The sequence below is a fragment of the Lepidochelys kempii genome, chromosome 2, assembly GCF_965140285.1.
Source record: "Lepidochelys kempii isolate rLepKem1 chromosome 2, rLepKem1.hap1, whole genome shotgun sequence".
Taxonomy (NCBI): Eukaryota; Metazoa; Chordata; order Testudines; family Cheloniidae; genus Lepidochelys; species Lepidochelys kempii.
This window is the reverse complement of record NC_136381.1, coordinates 241,898,152-241,917,470: the sequence shown is the minus strand read 5'-3', so window position 1 is coordinate 241,917,470 and position 19,319 is coordinate 241,898,152. Positions and strand designations below refer to the sequence as shown.

The following is a 19,319-nucleotide window of genomic DNA, read 5'->3' as shown; positions in this document are numbered from 1 at the left end:
AGATTCACAGAACTTGTGGCATCCGTGCAGAAAGGCAGCCTCTCTATGTTTTCTCCTCAGCTTCCTTTCCCCTGGGCAGCATGGATCATTAGGAGTGCTATGGCCATTGGCTCCCAATCTGTGGCTGCACACAAACTCTCTCTGAGAGAAGCAGCAGCTGTCAGGAAGAAGTCACCACTGCTCTGAGCAGCAATACTGCTAATGGGAAATGTGATGGAAATAGCATAACTTTCCCACAACATAATGTCACAAAGAATTCATGCTCCCATGTTCCTTGCATTAGAGGGTCTTCCATGGGCTCAGGGAGGAAAGGAGTGTCGTCAGATGTTTGGCTACGTGTGTGTTCTCCCTTTGTGTTGTCCCAGCTCTGTGCAGATAGCTGGCACAGCAGATTTTGAGCAAACCACCCAATGACCACAACATCCATTAAGGTGTGAAGGCGCTTGGTCCGGTTTATTGTCAGCAAAGCATGGTCCTAGTTCCCCGGATCAATGTCTACAGTTACACTAGCACATGTATGCCCATGACAATGGACGTAGCTCAGTCAGTGGCAGGACTTTCCATTACCCCCTCGGCTGGACAAAGACTCTCCCTCTGAGATACATCTTTATACACCAATACCAACAAGTTATGTATCACCCTGGATGTATCAGGGTGCCACCCATTGCCTTGTACCTGTAGGTTCAATCAAAACATCTGTATCTATCATGCTGTCATCCTGACCTTATCTTTAGGCTGGTTCAGTTTGTTCCTGTTCTGTTTGGGGAATGTGCTGCTATCAAGGTGTTCTGGTACCACCTTTCTGGAATGTGTTTGTGTATATATTCTTATGCCTAGCACTACTTAGGAATGTGTGTTTCTGCAATATCAGCCCTGTTCTTGCTAGATTCTGTGAGCAGGACCTGCCTCTTGCTCGCTTAACTTTGCTTTATATTAGCAAGTTTTGACCATTAGTTTAGCTCAGGCCACATACCAGGCCTCTGACACAAGGGCTTATGTCTCAGGCTCTCTTCCTACTACAAGGGGAACAATCCTGCATGGTTCCTCTCCCCCTCCTTTGCTATTTTTGAGTGTTTCCTAGTGAAATTTATACTTTTCATCTGTTCTGTGCTCTGCAGTGGAGGTGATGCTAGGGCATTAAATATTTCTTAAAGTTTCATTGAGATGTTGCTATGGTTCCAAAATTAAACATATGGCAACCATGAAGAGAAGGGGAAAGATATTTCATAGCATCTGACTTAAAAGAAGATATGTGCAATAAATGTGGAAAAGCTGAAATAGAGGATGTAATATGCCAGATATGCCAAAACTGAATTACACCAAGGATGTATTTGCCCCAGTGTGTTGTTGCTGTGAATCAGACAGAATTTTGCCTCAGTTGTATTTGATCTATTAACCTGTACAATTTCTCATTCTATTGCTACATTCATATTGCATAAATAGGGGAAAGAAAGAAAGAAAGAAAGAAAGAAAGAAAGAAAGAAAGAAAGAAAGAAAGAAAGAAAGAAAGAAAGAAAGAAAGAAAGAAAGAAAGAGGCCCACCTGACTTTATAATACCCAGGAGACTAAATTAGGGTTGAAGCTAATGAAGATGGTGTACATTTAATTTGTTAAAGGAGTTTTCTGCATGTGCCTGGGGAGGTGAGCTATTACCATTTCAGATCTGTAATAAAAAACAGGATCTTGTATCTTGGAACTTTTTACAATGTCACAAATTGAGGTTATGTTACATTGTAAAACGTTAAAGGGAAATACACAGTAACGCCTAGGCTACATGGCATGAAATAGATGAGTTCTTCAGATAGAAAGGAGTTACACATGAAAGGGAAAAAAAGTTTCGGTATCTGAAAAGTAAATTTGTTGTTTTCTGAACTGAATAAAACAATGCTTAGGTCCCCCTCCTGGTTATCGAATGGTTTATGCTGAGCAAGAAATCAACACACGTCATTTGAAACTAAGATTTTGAGCTTGGTTACTGTAGCCATCAGTTTGGGATATTCTAGACACAGTGTACAATGGGCCAATACCTGCTTATTGTATACTGTGGCTATAATATTCAGAAACTTAGTCGAATATTTAATTTCCTGAGAAAACATTTTCATAATGACTGGCACTAGAAAAAGTGGTTGGAGGGTTGTTCTTCACAAGTTGATTTACACACAACTAAATAACTACATTTAACTTCAACCACTCGCTGAGTGATGATCATTTTAGAATTGTAAATCAAAATCTGACCTGCACTGTGGTGGTACTGATCTGCACCCCGCCACACCAAGAAGGACCTCAGGAAGGATTAGGCCACAGGGGGACTGTGCAGGCTACACTATCCTGAAAAATTCCCTTTTTGTAGCTGTACAAGTCCATTGGCCAGCATAAGAGAAGTGAAGGGCATTGCCCCACCTCCTCCCCACCCTGCCTCACATTGTTTTGGTCAATTTACACTCATAGAGGTGCATGAAAGGAGGAGTAGTTCCTGCCTTCTCCAGAATAGGTAGACTACAGTCCTCTCTGTGCAAAGTATACCGGGAGTAGGGGAGGTACCTCATTCCTTCCCCCTTGTGAACTTTCACCTGATCATGGACAATTTGGCCCATTGTATTTAATGGCATGTTTGCCATTAAATGTCATTTGTGTCTGCTTGAGTTAGTATGTTATTTACTGTGAGTGCAGCGGAAAAGGGATGCAGTGCTTAGTATGAGGGGGTCCTAATCTTTGTTTGGGACAATAGAACTAGCACAATAGAAATATTAATAATTAATAGCCAGTATATAGACAAAGGAAAAACTTCAGGTTTTTGATTATAGCTATATTTGAAACAGAATCAATCATATCTATTTGTATCCATTTAATTGCAATGGTCCAGCCAAATATAGGTGTGGTGATCATTTATGTAATGGTTTATTGCTTCTCAAGAGCCCTTTTATTATAGTTACCTAATGAAGATATGGCATCCATCTCCCATATGTAACAAGAGACATGCATTTGTAACATACCACTGTTTGTAATTAATTGAGATACTTGAGTAATGTACTAATACAGGGCCCTGTCCCACTGTCCACTTCCCTGAATAGACAGACATTGGCATGCAGCAGATCCTGGCCTATTAGATGAAGAAGGGGACAGTGCCATCTCAAGAGCATCATTCCTTGCTCACTTAGACTCCACAAAAGCCTCTCCCTGAGAACTGTACAGTTCTAGATCCACATGTGTGCAGGCTGCCAGGACAAGGATGGAAGAGGATGTGGCTGTGGGGAACAGTTGCTTTCCCCCAAAAAACCTGCCACTTATTTGTGAGTAAATTAATGCTGACTATGGATTCTCTGCTTCAGCAATTACAAGATCGGGGGGATTCCAGGACAGTGTAGCTCCAGCTAGAGTCACATTGTCAGGGAACTAGAGAGAGCAAAGCAGGGGTGAAAGTAACTTAAAGGACTTACCGGTACTCCGGAGTCCTGAGGAGGAGGCAGGGCCTCAACTGAAAGAGGAGTGGCCTCTACTAGAAGAGGCAGGGCCTTTACAACCCCGGGCCCTTTAAATCAGGATTTAAAGGGCCCAGGGCTCCATCTGCCACTACCGCAGCAGAGCCCCGGGCCCTTTAAATAACCATTGGAGCCCCGGGGGCTCCCGGCTGCCAATGCTACCCCGGGGCCCCGGCCTCTGGCACACACACAAGGAGATGCGTGGATTTAAAGGGCCCAGGGCTCCTACTGCTGCTACCCTCCAAAGCCCTTTAAAACACCACCCAAGCCCAGCTGCTGGAGCCCTGGGGTAGCTTTAAAGGGCCCGAGGTTCCGCTGCAGTAGTGGCAGCCAGGAGCCCCTGGCCCTTTAAATCACTGCCAGAGGCCTGCTGCTACCCCAGGGCTCCAGCAGGGCTTGGGTGGTGATTTAAAGGGCTTCGGAGGGTAGCAGCAGTGAGAGCCCCGGGCCCTTTAAGTCGCCACCTGAGCCCCGCTGCGGAACCCTGGGGTAGCAGTGACAGCCTGGGGCTCCAGTGGCGATTTAAAGGGCCAGGGGCTCTCGGCTGCTGCTACTGCAGCGGAGCCCTGGACCCTTTAAATTGCCACCGTGACCCCCGGGGCTCCAGCAGCAGGGCTTGGACAGCAATTTAATGGGTCCAGGGCTCCGGTTGCCACTACGGCCCCGGGTCCTTTAAATCGTCCCCAGAGCCTGCCGGAGCCCTGGGGTAGTGGCGGCAGGGCTCTGGCGGCTATTTAAAGGGCCCGGGGCGGTAACGGTGGCCGGAGCCCTGGGCCCTTTAAATCATCCCCGGAGCCCTGCTGCCGGAGATGCTGGGAGCCCTTTAAATTGCTGCCTGGGGAAGCCGATCTGCCACAGTCCGGCGCAATGGCTCTTGCCGCTACGCCGTACCGGGGTGTACCGGCTTATTTTCACCTCTGGGGCAAAGGTTAGCTTGGAGGGTGTTCAGAAGCACAGGGCTCCAACAGCTTAAGGGAATAACCCACAACTAGTTCCGTGCAGGAATAAGCTCTTCTTCCCCTGCAACATGCCATCTGAAGAATACATCCCTTAAATGGGCATTACCCACCAAGGGATTTGATCTGGCACATACTTACGCAGTCAGGCCCTGATCCAAATCTCATTGAAATCAGTGGGAGTTGGTTCACGCATCTCCTTGTGTGTGTACATCTGTGCTTGTTTTCACAAGTGAGCACTTAGTAGCAGGAGGACCTTTTATTATATGCTTTAGTTTACACTTGTGAAGTCTGGCAGGAATTTATTTTTCAATTTTGTTTTAAAATAGTTTAGGCCAAATCCATTTCTTGTGTATCTCCACTGAAGTCTAGGGATTTACACAGTGGCCTGCTACGTTCATTTGCTTTTCTATTACCCATTATCACAGGCCTCTCTTTATGTTTTTTTTAAAAAAGACTTTTTTATGAGAGGTGGATCCTTGGGGGTGGATTTTTTTGCTAGGTTGAATTGCCCCAGGCTCCAGCCCTAACAATGCACTGTCACTGTGCTTCGGGTCATATGGCTGACCTCAGCTAACAAGCTGTTCCTGCTTTTAGGCTACTGGGAATGTTTATTGGCCACTGTTTTCCTCAGTTCTAAACACATAGTTATTTCTCAAGGCCCATATAAATCATAAGGTCACAGAACCCATAAAACTGTGACATTCTCTGGGATACATGATACAAATAACTAACTTCAGGCTTAGCAGCTTTAAACATCTATGGGATATTTTATCATAATATACAAACATTTACTGGAGTGATATGTACTTTTCAGCTAAATGACACACACAATAAAATGGTACTAAAGTTGCTTAACAGGATAAACTTTTATATACTGGTGCTTTGACGTGGTACAACTTTACTCCGAGCACCACTACAAAAACAATGTATTGTAATTCTGCATTAAACAAGGCTTAGAGCAAATAGTGATCTCCTTGCCATAAACGTTAGGGCTTGGTTTATTTTATAAGAAAATTACTTTGAGGACATTACTGTATTTCCGCATGTATATGTCATGTAGGGACTGAAACTTACAGAGTTTGTATTCTATAGCAGCATATTTGTTTGGCTAGTTGCGCAGACGTATGGAGAAAGCAAATACAGCTATAAGGAAACACTGCTTTTTACGCATAGAAATTTCATTACTATAATCTCTGCTGAAATTACACAAAGCAGTACTATAGCAGAAGTGGTAACAATAGCTATAGTTAAGCTTGCATCACAGTTTCCATTCTAAGCCCCTGATTTTAGTTACTTTAAAATGTTCATTTTTCAGGCTGATTATTTTCCAGCCTTAGTCTCTGCCTAAGGGTGAATTTCTTTGAAAAGTCTTAGCAAAAATGATTAAATTGTTTTTAAGTATAAGGAGAGCGAATAAAAATCTATACTTTCTCATTTTCAAAAAAATAAACTTGTGACTTTTTTTCAGTCAGCTCTGCAGCTAAGCTTGCTGGGGGTAGAGTGTTGAAATTTGGCCTGGAAATAACCCTCAAGAAGTAAAGGTGCCTTAGGCTGCTCTAGTGAAATATGGTTTTGATTTGACTGAGCTGTGGCTTCATGAAAGTTGCCTGGTATGCCTATTACATAATATATTCTGCCTGGTGTGGTTTTGTTGTTGTTAAGCTGGTAAAGTGCATGTATCAGAAAGCCTCTGTACATTGGTAACCTAATGATATAGGGGAAAATATGCTGAAGGTGCACAAGGACTGAGGCAAGCATTCCTCCAACCCCTTCATTCAGCCCTGTATGCCTGGTATGGTGCAAAGCAACTAGAGATTATGTAAGATGCTCAGAGACTCTCCCTCTACAAAATTTGTATGATATGAAGCAGTTAAGGAGAGCTGTTGTGCAGCTCCTAAGATTCACAGGAGTTGCACAGCAGCTCTCCTTAGCTGCTTAACAGGAGAGAGGCTGCTGCAGATCTTCTCAGCTGCATGACAATGGGTGTTTCTGTGGTATCTAGCCAAATAATTCTATATAATGCAATATACACATATTATAACATTTTTCAAGCCAGTAAATCTTCAAAGTCCTAAAGAGTGAAGCTCCTTTTTTATAATATTTTAAATGTTCTATCTTTTTATTTTTTAAATAGTTAAGGAAATTGCATGCAAAGAACTCTCATACATTTCCAGGATTGGAAGTAAAGAAATGTCAAAGTTAAGTTTGCATGTACTACATTAACTTGGCTTTCTTGTGAGAGTGCATTACAATAAAGACTTTGGTTACATGATCACATGCTGCTTTTTGAATAATACAATATAATACCATCAAAAATCTGCACTTACGTACACATGTAGCATCCTCAAGTACTCTGCTACTCTATGAATGGCAAAGAAAGAGCATCCATGAAAGTCATTTATATCAAAAGTACACAGTGAATCAGACATGCATAATGTAACTGATCCCACAACAGATTCCACACATGGGCAGGAATTTACCAAGAGGGAAGTCTGATGCAGAAGGGGACCAAAGTGAACAACACCGAACAAGCATGGATTTTGAGTGCTTAACTATGCATACTTAACGTTCTCTTAACATAGCTTCTCAATGAAAATAAATGTATAAATATCCATCATTTTACTACATTTATCAAACTTCAGTACTTGGTTGCCATGGAAGAAAATTGTGATAACCTATACTTTACAGCTGATCTGTATGGCCACAATTTCACTCCTCCTTTAGCCCCTTTGGTTTCACTAAATGTGGATGTTGCTCAGAGAAGTTGTTGACTGCCCACAAGGGATAAAGATTTGAGAATTTCAGAAGGTTGGAACTTATTTTATGTTCTGAACTTTCACAGTTTCTGTGAAAAACTAACATCTACCCAATACTTTTATGAGCTGAGCTCCTAAGGTTATGCTTAATAACTACACAGATCCCAAAAGGAAAATTACAAATTCATCAGGAGTTCAAAATTCCTAAATGGAGTGATATGAGGTTGCCATCATATAAAAGTGCTCCTTTTTATGGAAAGAGAAAAGGACCATAAGATTCTGATCTCATTTCAGTATAAACCTGACTCCATACTCTTTAGGTATTCAAGGAGACAACACTGATTGTTCCATAATTTACCAATTAAGAGGACTTTTTAGTGAATTCTGCACTACATGCTAACAGCACTAATCCAACTGCAAATGATTAATTCAGTCCAGCACATCAAAAGAAATGCTTAATGGATTTAGTGATTTTATATATATATGCCTGCCTTAGCTCCATTCCAGAAAATTGCACTAATTAACTGATTTTTAGCAATTGTCCTAGTGTATGACCTAATATAGCCCAACTCACAGTTATTCTGTAACTCAAAAAGTCTCCACGTTTCTGTCACATTTGTTGGAAGTCAGTGTCTGGTTTTTAATCCAACTCCCACTGAAGCTGGTTGGAGTCTTTCCTCTGACATCAATGGGAGTTGGATCAGGCCTCAGGAAGGAAGCTGTAGTCGTTAAAGCGCAGGGAGTCTAAGGATCTGAGTTCTGTTCTTGGATGTGCAAGGAATTTCTATGAGGTCTGTTTCTACCTCAGTCTCTACACCTGGAAAATGAGAGTACTAATCTACCTCACAGCAGAATTGTGAACCTTGAGTCACATTAATAGTTTGAAATATTTGGATGGAGGTGCTTTAATAATGAAAAGTATTCTGATTGATAGATATCTCCTGGGAGGTCATAAAACCAAAACTTGAGTTTTTCTTTACTGTCTGAATTGTTTTCTGAGTTTTGGTAATAAATATTTTGCATACAGGAGCCATATACGAGATCTCTCCCACCCACACCATTTACCTCCCTCCCTCTCATCACCTCTCAGCTTAATCTAATCACAAAGACAATTGTAGAAAATTTCGTCGGTATCATCAATTTTTGTCTTCTGAGATGTAGCAACTAGCTTTAAGACAAGCAACAAAAGTTAGACTGCATTTTATTTTGCGGACAACAGTGGAAAGTTGGCAAGAAGAAAGATTTTGCAGTGAAATAGGGAGGTGAACATGTTGTAAATAACTCTAATATCTTCCAGATGGCACATTTTACTTGGGAACTGAGTTTAGAGTAATTAAAGACATGTGAATTTCCTATAAATACTGAACTTCACCAGTTTGACACTGGAAAGCTCTATCTTCTCTGAAATCTTTAAATTGCTAAGTGTTCCACCTCCCCGCCATCCGCCTTAAAGTGGAACTCTTGGGTTTGTGAATCTTTCTAACTTAATGGCTTTCTATGCCAGAAAGTTATGAACTGAAGTTCTTTACTAAATAGGCTTAGAGTAAAATGTTTCTTCCCAGTAGAGTTTTCCATTTTTATGTTTTGGGATTATTACATTATAGTTTCCAAGCTTGATTCTACAACCACAGAAATCAATGGGAGTTTTACCACTGACTTCAACATCAAGCCCTTTTGTTTGGTAAAATGCCTTTTGCAGACAGGATTTCTGACTATCTTAGTGTATTTCTACACTGCATCTGGGAGCAAGCCTCGAGGACCAGGTCCACAGACTTGTGCTGGTGGGGCTTGTGCTCTAGCATGCTAAAAATGGCTTTGTAGCAGTTGCAGCTTGGGCTGGAGGCAGGGTGCCTTGAGAACCCAAACTCTGGCCCCAGCTACAGCATCTTCACAGCTATTTTTTGTGACCTGACAGCACAAGTCTATAGACCCAGGTTGGGAGGGTCACTCCCAGATGCAGTGTAGACACACAGTGGTGCAGCCCAATGGCAACACCATTGTAAATGAGCAAGTGTTTTAGCCCGTGGCCTCATTCTTTCTTACCTATTGCAGAAGACATTGTTGGACTCACGCCTATAGTAAAAGGAATGGTTCATGAGATACTCATTTCTGTTTCAGAATTTTCCAATTGTAATTTGACCTAAAGTAGAATCATATTAAGTAAATATAAGGAATCACATTGTGTCCTCACTTGCACTCATGCAACCCCATTAAGCCAGCTTCTCAGTATGAACTGGATTAGATACATCTACATCAATGGAGTTACACTGATTTATTCCAACTGAGGATCTGCCAGTTGTTTTCAATGGGGTTGCAGGGATGTAAATTAACACAGGATTTGGCCCACTGAATTCAACCTCTTCAATTTCTTCACTCTTTCTTGTCTTTCTTTTGCCACAGCAAATTGTTTTATAGTATAGTGGAACATGAGTATTGGAGACCCATTGTGAATTAATGACTTTTTGTGCATTAGTGAACAATGGCCGAATGCTGATGTCCTTATTTCTGCCTAAATCAAATGGAGTTTTGTATGAGGAAGGTGAGCAGGATTTGGCCCTGAGTGAACAAACGCTATAAAAAATCATGGCTATATGAGAATCACAGAAGTGTATGAGCAATGAGAGGCTGTCAAAGTGATGGATATAGAAGTAAATTGCAAAAATACATGATGTGATTTATTTAAATATCGATCACATTGACAATTGTAAATTAGCTGTGAGATTATGGGCTGCACCTCTCTGAGGCACAGCATAGAACTTGTAGCCCAGGCAGAAGATGGGAAAGTAGCCGAAAACTCAACCTGAGCTGTTCAGGCCCTGGAGAGCCCCTTCTCCCCACAATGTAACTTAGCCTTTGGTGGGCTGTCTCAGTTATGGTAGCCACCCCACGCTGCCCTTTGGACCTCAGTGCTGCCTGGAATCTCCAAAACACTGTGTGCTGTAGCCCCAGCATGTCTTTTCTCCCCCTGAGCTCCAACCTTGGCACACACCCTATGCCGGGATTTGAAAGGGGGTCCTTGAGAGGCAGCCTTGTGGCTGTCTCCACAGTTTCTGCACTAGGGGAATTCTCCTTCACCTGGATTCTGAGCTTTTAAGGCCCCATTATTTTGGGAAGCCAGACTCATGATTTTTGGATGCTTGGGATTGATGATGAAAGTAGCTGTAGAGTTGTCTAGCAGCACTATGACAGGTAGAGAGCAGGGTGGGCTGGGTAAACCCTCCAAGATACAAAATGAGTTACGAGAGACCAGTCAATCTAGACAGAAGGCTCTGATGAAGGAAAGACTGGCGGACACTGACTGCAGGAGCCAGAAAGTGATCCTAGTTTGGGTTGTGCTTGATTTTTTTTAATGGTATTTGTTTTTTCTATTGTTGCTAATAAACTGGGATTTGGGCTAGTATCCTTGAGTTCTTGTAGTTCTTAGGCTCTGAGCTCTGGGATTCCAATTATCCTGTGTCACAGGTACCACAAGTAAATTTACAACAGTAAATTTCATACTGTTGACTATCAGTTAGTCATGGTGCAATACTTATGATGTAATGGAATTTGCAACTCTTCTATTAGTTTTCCTCTTGCTCTGTCCTTCTGTTTATCTAAAGCAGAGCTGTGTGGGTAACAAACAAAAATCTACTGATGCTGGCAAACCTCTCACTCCTCAGGGGAAAATAATTCTCAGTTATACAGGTAGTTTGACCCACTAATTATCCATCAAATAATGGGGAGACGTGAGGGTAAGAGTTGCAAGTGCTAACAAACCTCCCAGAATGCTCAGCACTTCTCTTTATGGGGAACACCCATAACCACCTTCACAGCTCTTCTGTAACATGAATCAGTTAAGCATAAATTCTGCTTGCTTTGTTATCTTTCAAACAATCAGAGAATAACTTATAAAATACATATACATTACAGTGAATACGAACAGTCCCCCTCGCTCTCTCACACATGTAAACAATTCTGATTTGGAGACTGAAATCCAACCAAAATTTAATTGTGCCAATTCTTCACTTTTTTCCCATGTAACTCTACAGATGGTACTCTTGGTTTGCAGAGATATTTGAGCCCTTGCTGACCAAAACATTAGTGATCAGCCAATAGGAACAAAGCACAATGGGTCTCAGAATATATATATCTATGAGATGTGCTAATCTAAATTACCCGTGTCTGGTCACTCAACACTTGGTTCAAAGGGTCAAGTGGCAGAATTCTTGGGTTCAGAAGCTTTTGTATTTGTGTGTATGAGTCTGTGGGAAGAAGATTTTAAAGTAAAAGTAAAGAGATCCTGCTGCCTTAATAACAGGAAAATCTTCTGAAGCTGTGAGTAGCTTGGTACGGTAGCTGACTTCAGCAGCAGGCAATGCTTTATAGCAGTCTGCCTTTACCTTCAATAGCAAGACATGCTAGGGTGCATTTCAGGGGCCAATGACATATTCAGAAGAGGAAAAACAGAGATAAGCAGAGCACTGTAATCTCCTGTCTGAAGCTGAGAATGAAGAATTCTCCAGAAGCCGTGTTTTGTAGTTGATTACATTTCTCATTGCCCACTGCTCTTTTTTATAGGTGCTGTCTGGCTTTTTTCCTGAAGCCGTAACTCACACTTTCCAAAAAGAGAATGAGTTTCTTGAAACTCCTGTATGAATTCTTGGAGGAATTCTATATTCTCTCATCATTCTGATGAGAATTTTTCCCAGACTTTTTTTACTGAACCATAAAATTAGGACTGTCTAATAGCAGCATGTTCAGCCACTGACTTGGTGGGGAAGGCGAATGAGAGGTCTGTGCATTGCTACTGAGCAACAGAGAACCCACCCAGCCCTTCTAAGCCACAAAGAGCTTTGCTGACTGCAGTGTGAAATCTTTAACTACGGTGGAAATGGGAGAGCCCAGACAAACTTGGAGGGTCAAAAATAGGATGTTACGGGTATATTTACTGGACCTTGAGCACCTCCAAGCCAATATCCAAGTGCTACCCATGTAGAGCAGAGCTTTCCTACTTGCACTCATGCATTAACACCCTGCTTTTTCACTTAAAGCTTCAGGTAGCATTTAGCTCCATATTTATACTGACATGTCTGTGCTGTTAACGCTGCAGGACTATAACATTACAAGAAATGTTTGCCACACCACTGGCAGCAATGAATTCCCGACTGGGAGATCCAAATTTGCAAACTCAGTATTCTGGGCGCTGAGCCAAGACCGTCTGGGTGCACTGCTGAGGTGACACATTCAGTCTCCTAAGAGGGATGCCAACATACCAGCTGCATCCCTGGCACACCATTTTCTACTGACAAACTTATGGAGTGGAACTGTTACCAACTCCAGAGGGAGACGCAAGCTGCTTTCTTAGCTTCTTTGGCAGCAACAACGTTTTCAAGTTGTGACTGTGCATTCTCCTATTTACAAGGACTGTTGTTTGTGATACACTTTGCTCTCTGTTTGGTGGTATTTTGAAAAAGTGCTAAAATGACAGAATCACTTCAGTTTCCAAATATAAACCACTGTAATCCAGAGTAATTTGATCTCCATAAGCAAAATACCATACCTAAATGTACAGCAGCTCATCTGTAAAATGTAGCTTCCACTGTGGAAAAATCTAAATCCATTTGTTAGAATAAGACTTGTATTTGCCAAGCGGAAGTCAATATACTTATTGTGTAGGTCTGATCTCTAACTTTCCATCTCTAACTTGCCATCTGACCCTCACAGCTAGGTGTCTCTAATGGCCATTATTACTTTCCTAAAGTACAAGAGAGAAATCTGCCACCTAAAAACCCTCTGGTTTTCAGCAGGTCTGGATCACCCAATGCAGCTTGCACATAAATTGCAAAATCCACTAGAATCCAGTCAATTAGTATCAAAATTGTGTCACATACAGATGAAGATCAGCCAGACTACAGAGAATGAACACTGTAAATTACCATTCACTTTCTCTCATTCTGAGCTAAAGTGGAAGAGTGCAGATAAGCTATTGCATAGAGGAAGACACAAAGAGAAAGAGAGAAGATTTCATCTGAGTATCTTTTGCAGTGCACGTCAGGGGGGGAACTGGTACATAGCGTGTAGTGTTATCTCTGGCTGCATACAACAGCCTTAGTAAAACTCTGAAAAATAATTTATATATACCTGCAATGGAAAAATATACTGTTTGTGCCCTCTGTTTGCTTCTTCATGATTTACAAAAAAGGCAAGAAATGCTTTATATAATTTAAATAAATATCCATGGGTGGGGTTCTTGATTTTACTTAGGAAATTCAGATATACTGAAGTCTAAGCTATAGTCTAACTGAAGTCTAATACTGTAGTCTAAGCTGGAAGGTTCTATGACAAACTAATGAAATGATGACAGAGAAAAGCCTTGTGATCAGCCTGTTTAAAATGCTCTCTCTCTTTTTCTTTCTCGTTAACCGTGTAACTTTGATGTTTATTGAACATTTTGGAGAAAGGATGTCTTTGTTAAAGATTCAACACCCTGAACCGTTCCATTAGATGTAAAAACTGATCATATGAATCCTCTGACACATCCCATAAGTTTTCTAGGAAGATTAAAGTTGAAATTAATGAAATATTTCTAAAGGCATAAAACAAAAAGAAAAAACCCTTCTTTTAAAACCCCCACAACCCTCAGACCTTTTACTAAATCATAAAGAGATTTTTTAAAAAGTGCACAAGCCCAATTAAAAAAAAATAACAAAATCTTTACAAGTCGCCTTTTACACATGAAACATCTGTAAAAGTATCTCAAAAGGAAACATTTCCTCTTTGTATTTCCATTACTTTGAAATGGGACAGTGAAACTTACTGGCTGAGCAACTGCTACTAGAAACTTCAGGTGCACCTAAAGAAATGCAAAAAGAAAAGGAGTACCTGTGGCACCTTAGAGACTAAAAGAAATGCAGTTATCACAATATTTCACATAGGTTAATGCTTACAGTTCCATCAGCGTCAGCTTTATTTTTTACTGGATATATACCAAAGCTGGCATACAATTTTAACTGATGTGGGAATATCATTTTTAATTTAAAGAGCCTTAAGCTGGCCACTTTAACTAGTGATATCATCTTTGCAGTTATCTCATGGGACTTCATGTAAACATAAGTCATGTGCCCAAGGCAGTTTGGATCAGGGTTATTAAAAGTGACTTTGGTCATCATGAAAGACATTTTTTTCTTTGACTCTAAAATTATCAGATAAAGTTTATATTACTGCTTTTTTTAGCCATTTCTGGTATATTAATATGTCTCAGGACATTTCAATGCACATAATAGAAGAATAAAAGGCTAAAGCAAATTAACTGCATCATTTTAATGTCAATTGTTGTAAGATATGAAACTTAAATGAGATTGTCTGGCTAGCAGCAACTCGATAAATAAAAAGGCAATATGGATGAGACAAAAAAATACACCACCTTAGGCACACAAAAGCTTTCCAATGTCTCAGCCTCTTTATTATTAGAAATGGGCCCAAAAAAATATGTGCATACAGAACACCACCACATTTTAGGAAAGGTTGAATCTGGTTCTGTAAGTGGCAGCTGTTCTCTGTCTCTACCAGGGGCTGACACAAATCTCCAGAATCATCCACCAATGAGCCTTTGAAATCCTTGGATCTGGGCCAAGTCCTGCAGCTCAAGGCTGTTCTTGATTATTCTTCTCTTTATAAGGCTCAGGCTTGCCTGTTGCTGAGCCCTTTAACTCCACTGAAGTCAGCCTTGCAGAATCAGGTCCTTGAAGATGACAAATCTAGTTTAGAGGACTGAGAAACTTTGTAGCACCACTATTGTCCCCAGACAAACATTTGCTATTAATCATTATTGTACACTGATAATGTATGCAGGAATCAAGCAGATATACAGAGGATAAGGACCTAGTCCAAAGAGTTCAGTGATCATATACTATATGAATATGAATGTTATAACAATACATTCATTTAAACCAACTCAATTCAAATATCTAAACAAGAATATGTTAAAAAAAACACTTTTGTCTGAAGGAAATCAAGTGTTATAATTAAAGTGTGGATTGTAAGATTTGCTCAGTTTCTGTCCAACTGACATGGAAAATGACAGATTTTCTGCCAGTGGTCTGGAACATAGTGGAGTTTTCAGCTAAATCAAATGTTTAGGGATTCATTTATTATTCTGTGGCCATATATTTAGAGGGTAGTGTACAGAAATCAAAGTATTGTTCATAGAGAGCGCCAGCCAAAGAGACATTTTGAATTCATAACAGAACTTCACAGTTTGAAAAGAATGCTATGCATTATGTATTGATAACACCACCATAGACAAAGGAACACAATTTAATAATACAGAATTGTGCTCATGAGATTTCCTTTTTTTTTTTTTTTTTTTTTTTTGTTAATTGGTTACTTAAGCTGACATTGTCTGCAAGCATAATGGACGCCATTCTTCCTAATAGTTCCATGTTGCCAGATGATGTCTACAGACATGATGTAGTCCATTTTAATTATTTCATTTTGCTTACATCTCTCAGCATAATGCAGTTTCCAAGCAGGCTAGCATTTTTCTTGATTATCTATGTTGTATAGCGATGGTTTCTAAATTAATTAAATCTCTTTCTTTCCTGGAAGTTAAAAGTTTCTTTCTTCCATTTATCCATCAGGTATGATTACGTTGAAGTGATTGATGGAGATAATGCAAATGGCCGCGTATGGGGAAAGTACTGTGGAAAAATTGCTCCCGCTCCTCTGGTGTCTTCAGGACCATTTCTCTTCATTAAATTTGTCTCTGATTATGAAACTCATGGAGCAGGATTTTCCATCCGCTATGAAGTTTTCAAAAGAGGTGAGTAAACTATTCATTATTATGTAGCTCATAGACCATGGTGTTTGTTTTGTTTTCATGGAAACATTGATCATAGTTCTTGAGGACAAAAGGAAGGCTATGTCTTTTGAAAAAACAAGAATTTGGTTGTAGATTAAAGTTTTATTGCTAGTGTCATCCACACACTTAGAGCAGGTTGTGAGCTGGTGTAAATTGTCATTTCTCCAGTGCATGAGCTCCAGTTGAGGATCTACACCTCTAAATCCAATCTGATAGCCTTCAGCGGCATGTTTTCTACAAAGTTGTTTATTTAGATTTTTTTTTAGTTGTTGATTTTCTTTCTTTGTGCTGACTGTCATCCTATGATGTATAACGTTTCCACCTTATCACACTGTAACCTTTGCAGTCCCTTGCTTATTTGGTTAGTGCTTTGCTCTGCATTCCCAAAAGATATCCATGGGCTCAGAATGGACCTAGCTACACATGGCCAGCAGATGATGGAAGGATCAGAATAGTGTCACTTTCAGCATTTGTTTTTTGGAGGCAGGGGAAAGAGGCAGTTCACACTGCTTTCAAGCACATCCTGGTGGCTGACTATATAAGAACTTCAGTAAAGGCTGCCAAGCATGGGCAGCTGTATGTACAGAAGAAAACATCTGGGAGAGAAACTACCCAGGATTAATAGGCTCAGCAAAAGGCCCCCACTCTGATCAGCTCATTTGCTGAGTCACGGGCTGTAGGATGGTGAGATCATTTTTGGCATACACCTTAGCTGTAGTTGGATGGAGATAGATAAATCACACATTAAGAAGCCAGGAAGCCCCAGACCAAAACTGGATAATAAAGGCATAAATACACAAACAGTGTTACTTTGTAGGAAACAAGGTTGTCTTTGACAACATAAGTATTTGGGGCTAGATTTTCAAAGTTCCCAAAGCTCAGAATTTCAAGCGCTCAATGCCCTTAAGTGAGACCCACATTTTCAAAAAGAGCTCTCATTTATGCACCTAAGTCAGGGATACATTTTTAAATGTGCTTAGCACCCAGGAGCTCCTATTGTGGCTCCAATGGCCAGATTTTCAAAAGAATTCAGCACCGAATGCGTTGAGCTCTTCTGAAAACCTGGCCACTTATTCTGGTGCCAGAATGGGAGCTGACCTACTCTGAAAATCTGTCCCTTAGATTTTTAGTGCTTGCCCCCTTCCTCTCTTTAAAAAGAGTTAAAATGCAAGTGCAAGAAAAAGCAACTGCAAAAATGACCTGTGAAACAAGCTGTTTTTGAAAGTGAACATTTTCAGATAGACACCTTTTTCATAATAGTCTAGTGACAACACAGTACACTAACAAGAATATTGCATTTATTTCCCCATGTGATCATTTAAATCTCACACTGATATGCATTAGCTGTGTTAAGGTAACATTACAAATAACATTTTATATACACAGAAGTCAGGACACTCAAAATTATGGCTCCCAAAGCAACTTTAACTCTGGTTGATGCTACATATACCTAATATTAAAGCACAAAAGTTATCACCTTCTACAGAGGTGGAAAATATTACATATGTGCTAAAGGTATGAGTTACTGTTGCTGTGGGAATATGGATGTTGAATTTCCTGACTTTTGCACAGTTAGTATCTCCCAGATAATATTAAATTACTGTATATATTAAATGCATAATCTACATATTTAGTAAGTAAATAAATAAATACAATGCCAAATAAAGCCGATCAGTATATTCTATTATATAGATACCTACTAACATGGCCAACTTGACCTTATTACTCAGGCACCTGCCATAAGACATTCTTCTCAGCTCCACAGACATGAAAGGAAATTCCAGATAAAAGATCCAGACCCCAACAAATATAGCATAAATGTCATATGTGGTGCCAAGCTTCACTGCAATACACGTGGGGATAGCCATGAACAATACTTTGCTGTGCGCCTCTGAGGGCATCCCCCAACTCATTAAAGTTATGTTACCCCACCTCTACAACACAGTTAGGGCTAAGTTTTAAGGTGGTATTGCGCGGGCTCTATAATCAGGGACCTGCTACTCAAATCCTAAACAGAGAGACTTACCCTCAGCAGCAGCAGCCACAGAGAAGATTCAGACACACCCCGTGCTTGGAGTCTGAGATTTTATATATGACAGGAGGATGAGCAAGGGAGTGATGTTGGGGAAGGAGGTGTTGCCTGATAGCCAGGATCTCAAACTAAGGCTTGGCCTGCACTGGAAAATTAGGTTGGTTTAACTACATCATTCAGGGGTGTGAAAATCCAGACCCCTGAAGAGCATAGTTAAGCCAACCTAATTTCCCATGTACACAGCGCTAGGTTGATGGAAGAATTGTTCCATCAACCTAACTACTGTCTCTCAGGGAGGTGGATTACCTATGCCAATGGGACTCCCCGCGCCTCCCTGTCGGCCTAGGTAGTGCGTCTCCACTGAAGCGCTACGGCTACAGCTGTGCTGCTGTTGCATGTTAACTGTAGACAAGCCCTAAGAAGCCAGCTGAGAGCTCTGAAATGAAGCTCTCAGCCAGGAAGGACAGGGGATCATCATGCTAAAGGACATTCCCTTCCCAGGGCTGGGCAAATGACGTGCAAGTGGGTAGCAGAGACGTCTGGTATCCTCTCTCCCTCTCTCTTTCTCTCCCTCCCTCTCACACACACACAATCACATGCACAACCTCCCCAACTCAGAACTGGCTATTCATTGGATGCCTCTGACAAAGCCCCTTATCCCTTCCTCCTCCCGCCCCCTCTCCCATATTCCCCCAGTGTGTCACTTCATGGAGTCCACTACAGCCTCAAAGCTGGTTTAACTCCTGTAGTCCCTGTGCAGGGAAAATAGAGGATCAGGATCTATGGAGGGCATATTGATGAGGGGTCTCATTTGAATGAACTTTGTGCCCTTGTAGCATGTTGGTTTGAACATGCTCAAAATGAGTCAGGGTACTGCTGAGACAGAGGTGTGAGGGTAAGTGCCTACCTAACACTCCTTCATCTCGCAGGTCAGGATCTGGCTCCTTATTTTTAATACCACAATAATGACAATGACTTACATTTGATATAGCACCTTTCATTTAGATTCTTGGGGGGTCATAAAGCACTTTACCGAACAAAGGCATACACAAAAAATATGGCAGCGTAATGCATCACCTGTCAGCTGAAGAGTAGCAACTATTTAACAGCAACCACAGCACTACACAACAGTGTATGAGAGGGAGTGAAGATGAATACTCTATACAATTGAAACTGGAGAGGGAATTTTAATTTTTGGTAAAATGTAATTTCCCAGACTGGAATTGGCCATGCCACTGGGGCTTCAATATCAGC

At 41.0% G+C, this 19,319-nt stretch overlaps 1 protein-coding gene across 1 annotated transcript in view; it reads left to right on the top strand.

Moving 5' to 3' along the window:
- NRP1 (neuropilin 1) overlaps window positions 1–19,319 on the top strand; it is a 130,674-nt gene that overhangs the window by 39,685 nt on the left and 71,670 nt on the right. The window contains 1 exon segment of the mRNA XM_078851847.1: window positions 15,813–15,994. Coding sequence (XP_078707973.1) covers window positions 15,813–15,994 — 182 coding nt within the window.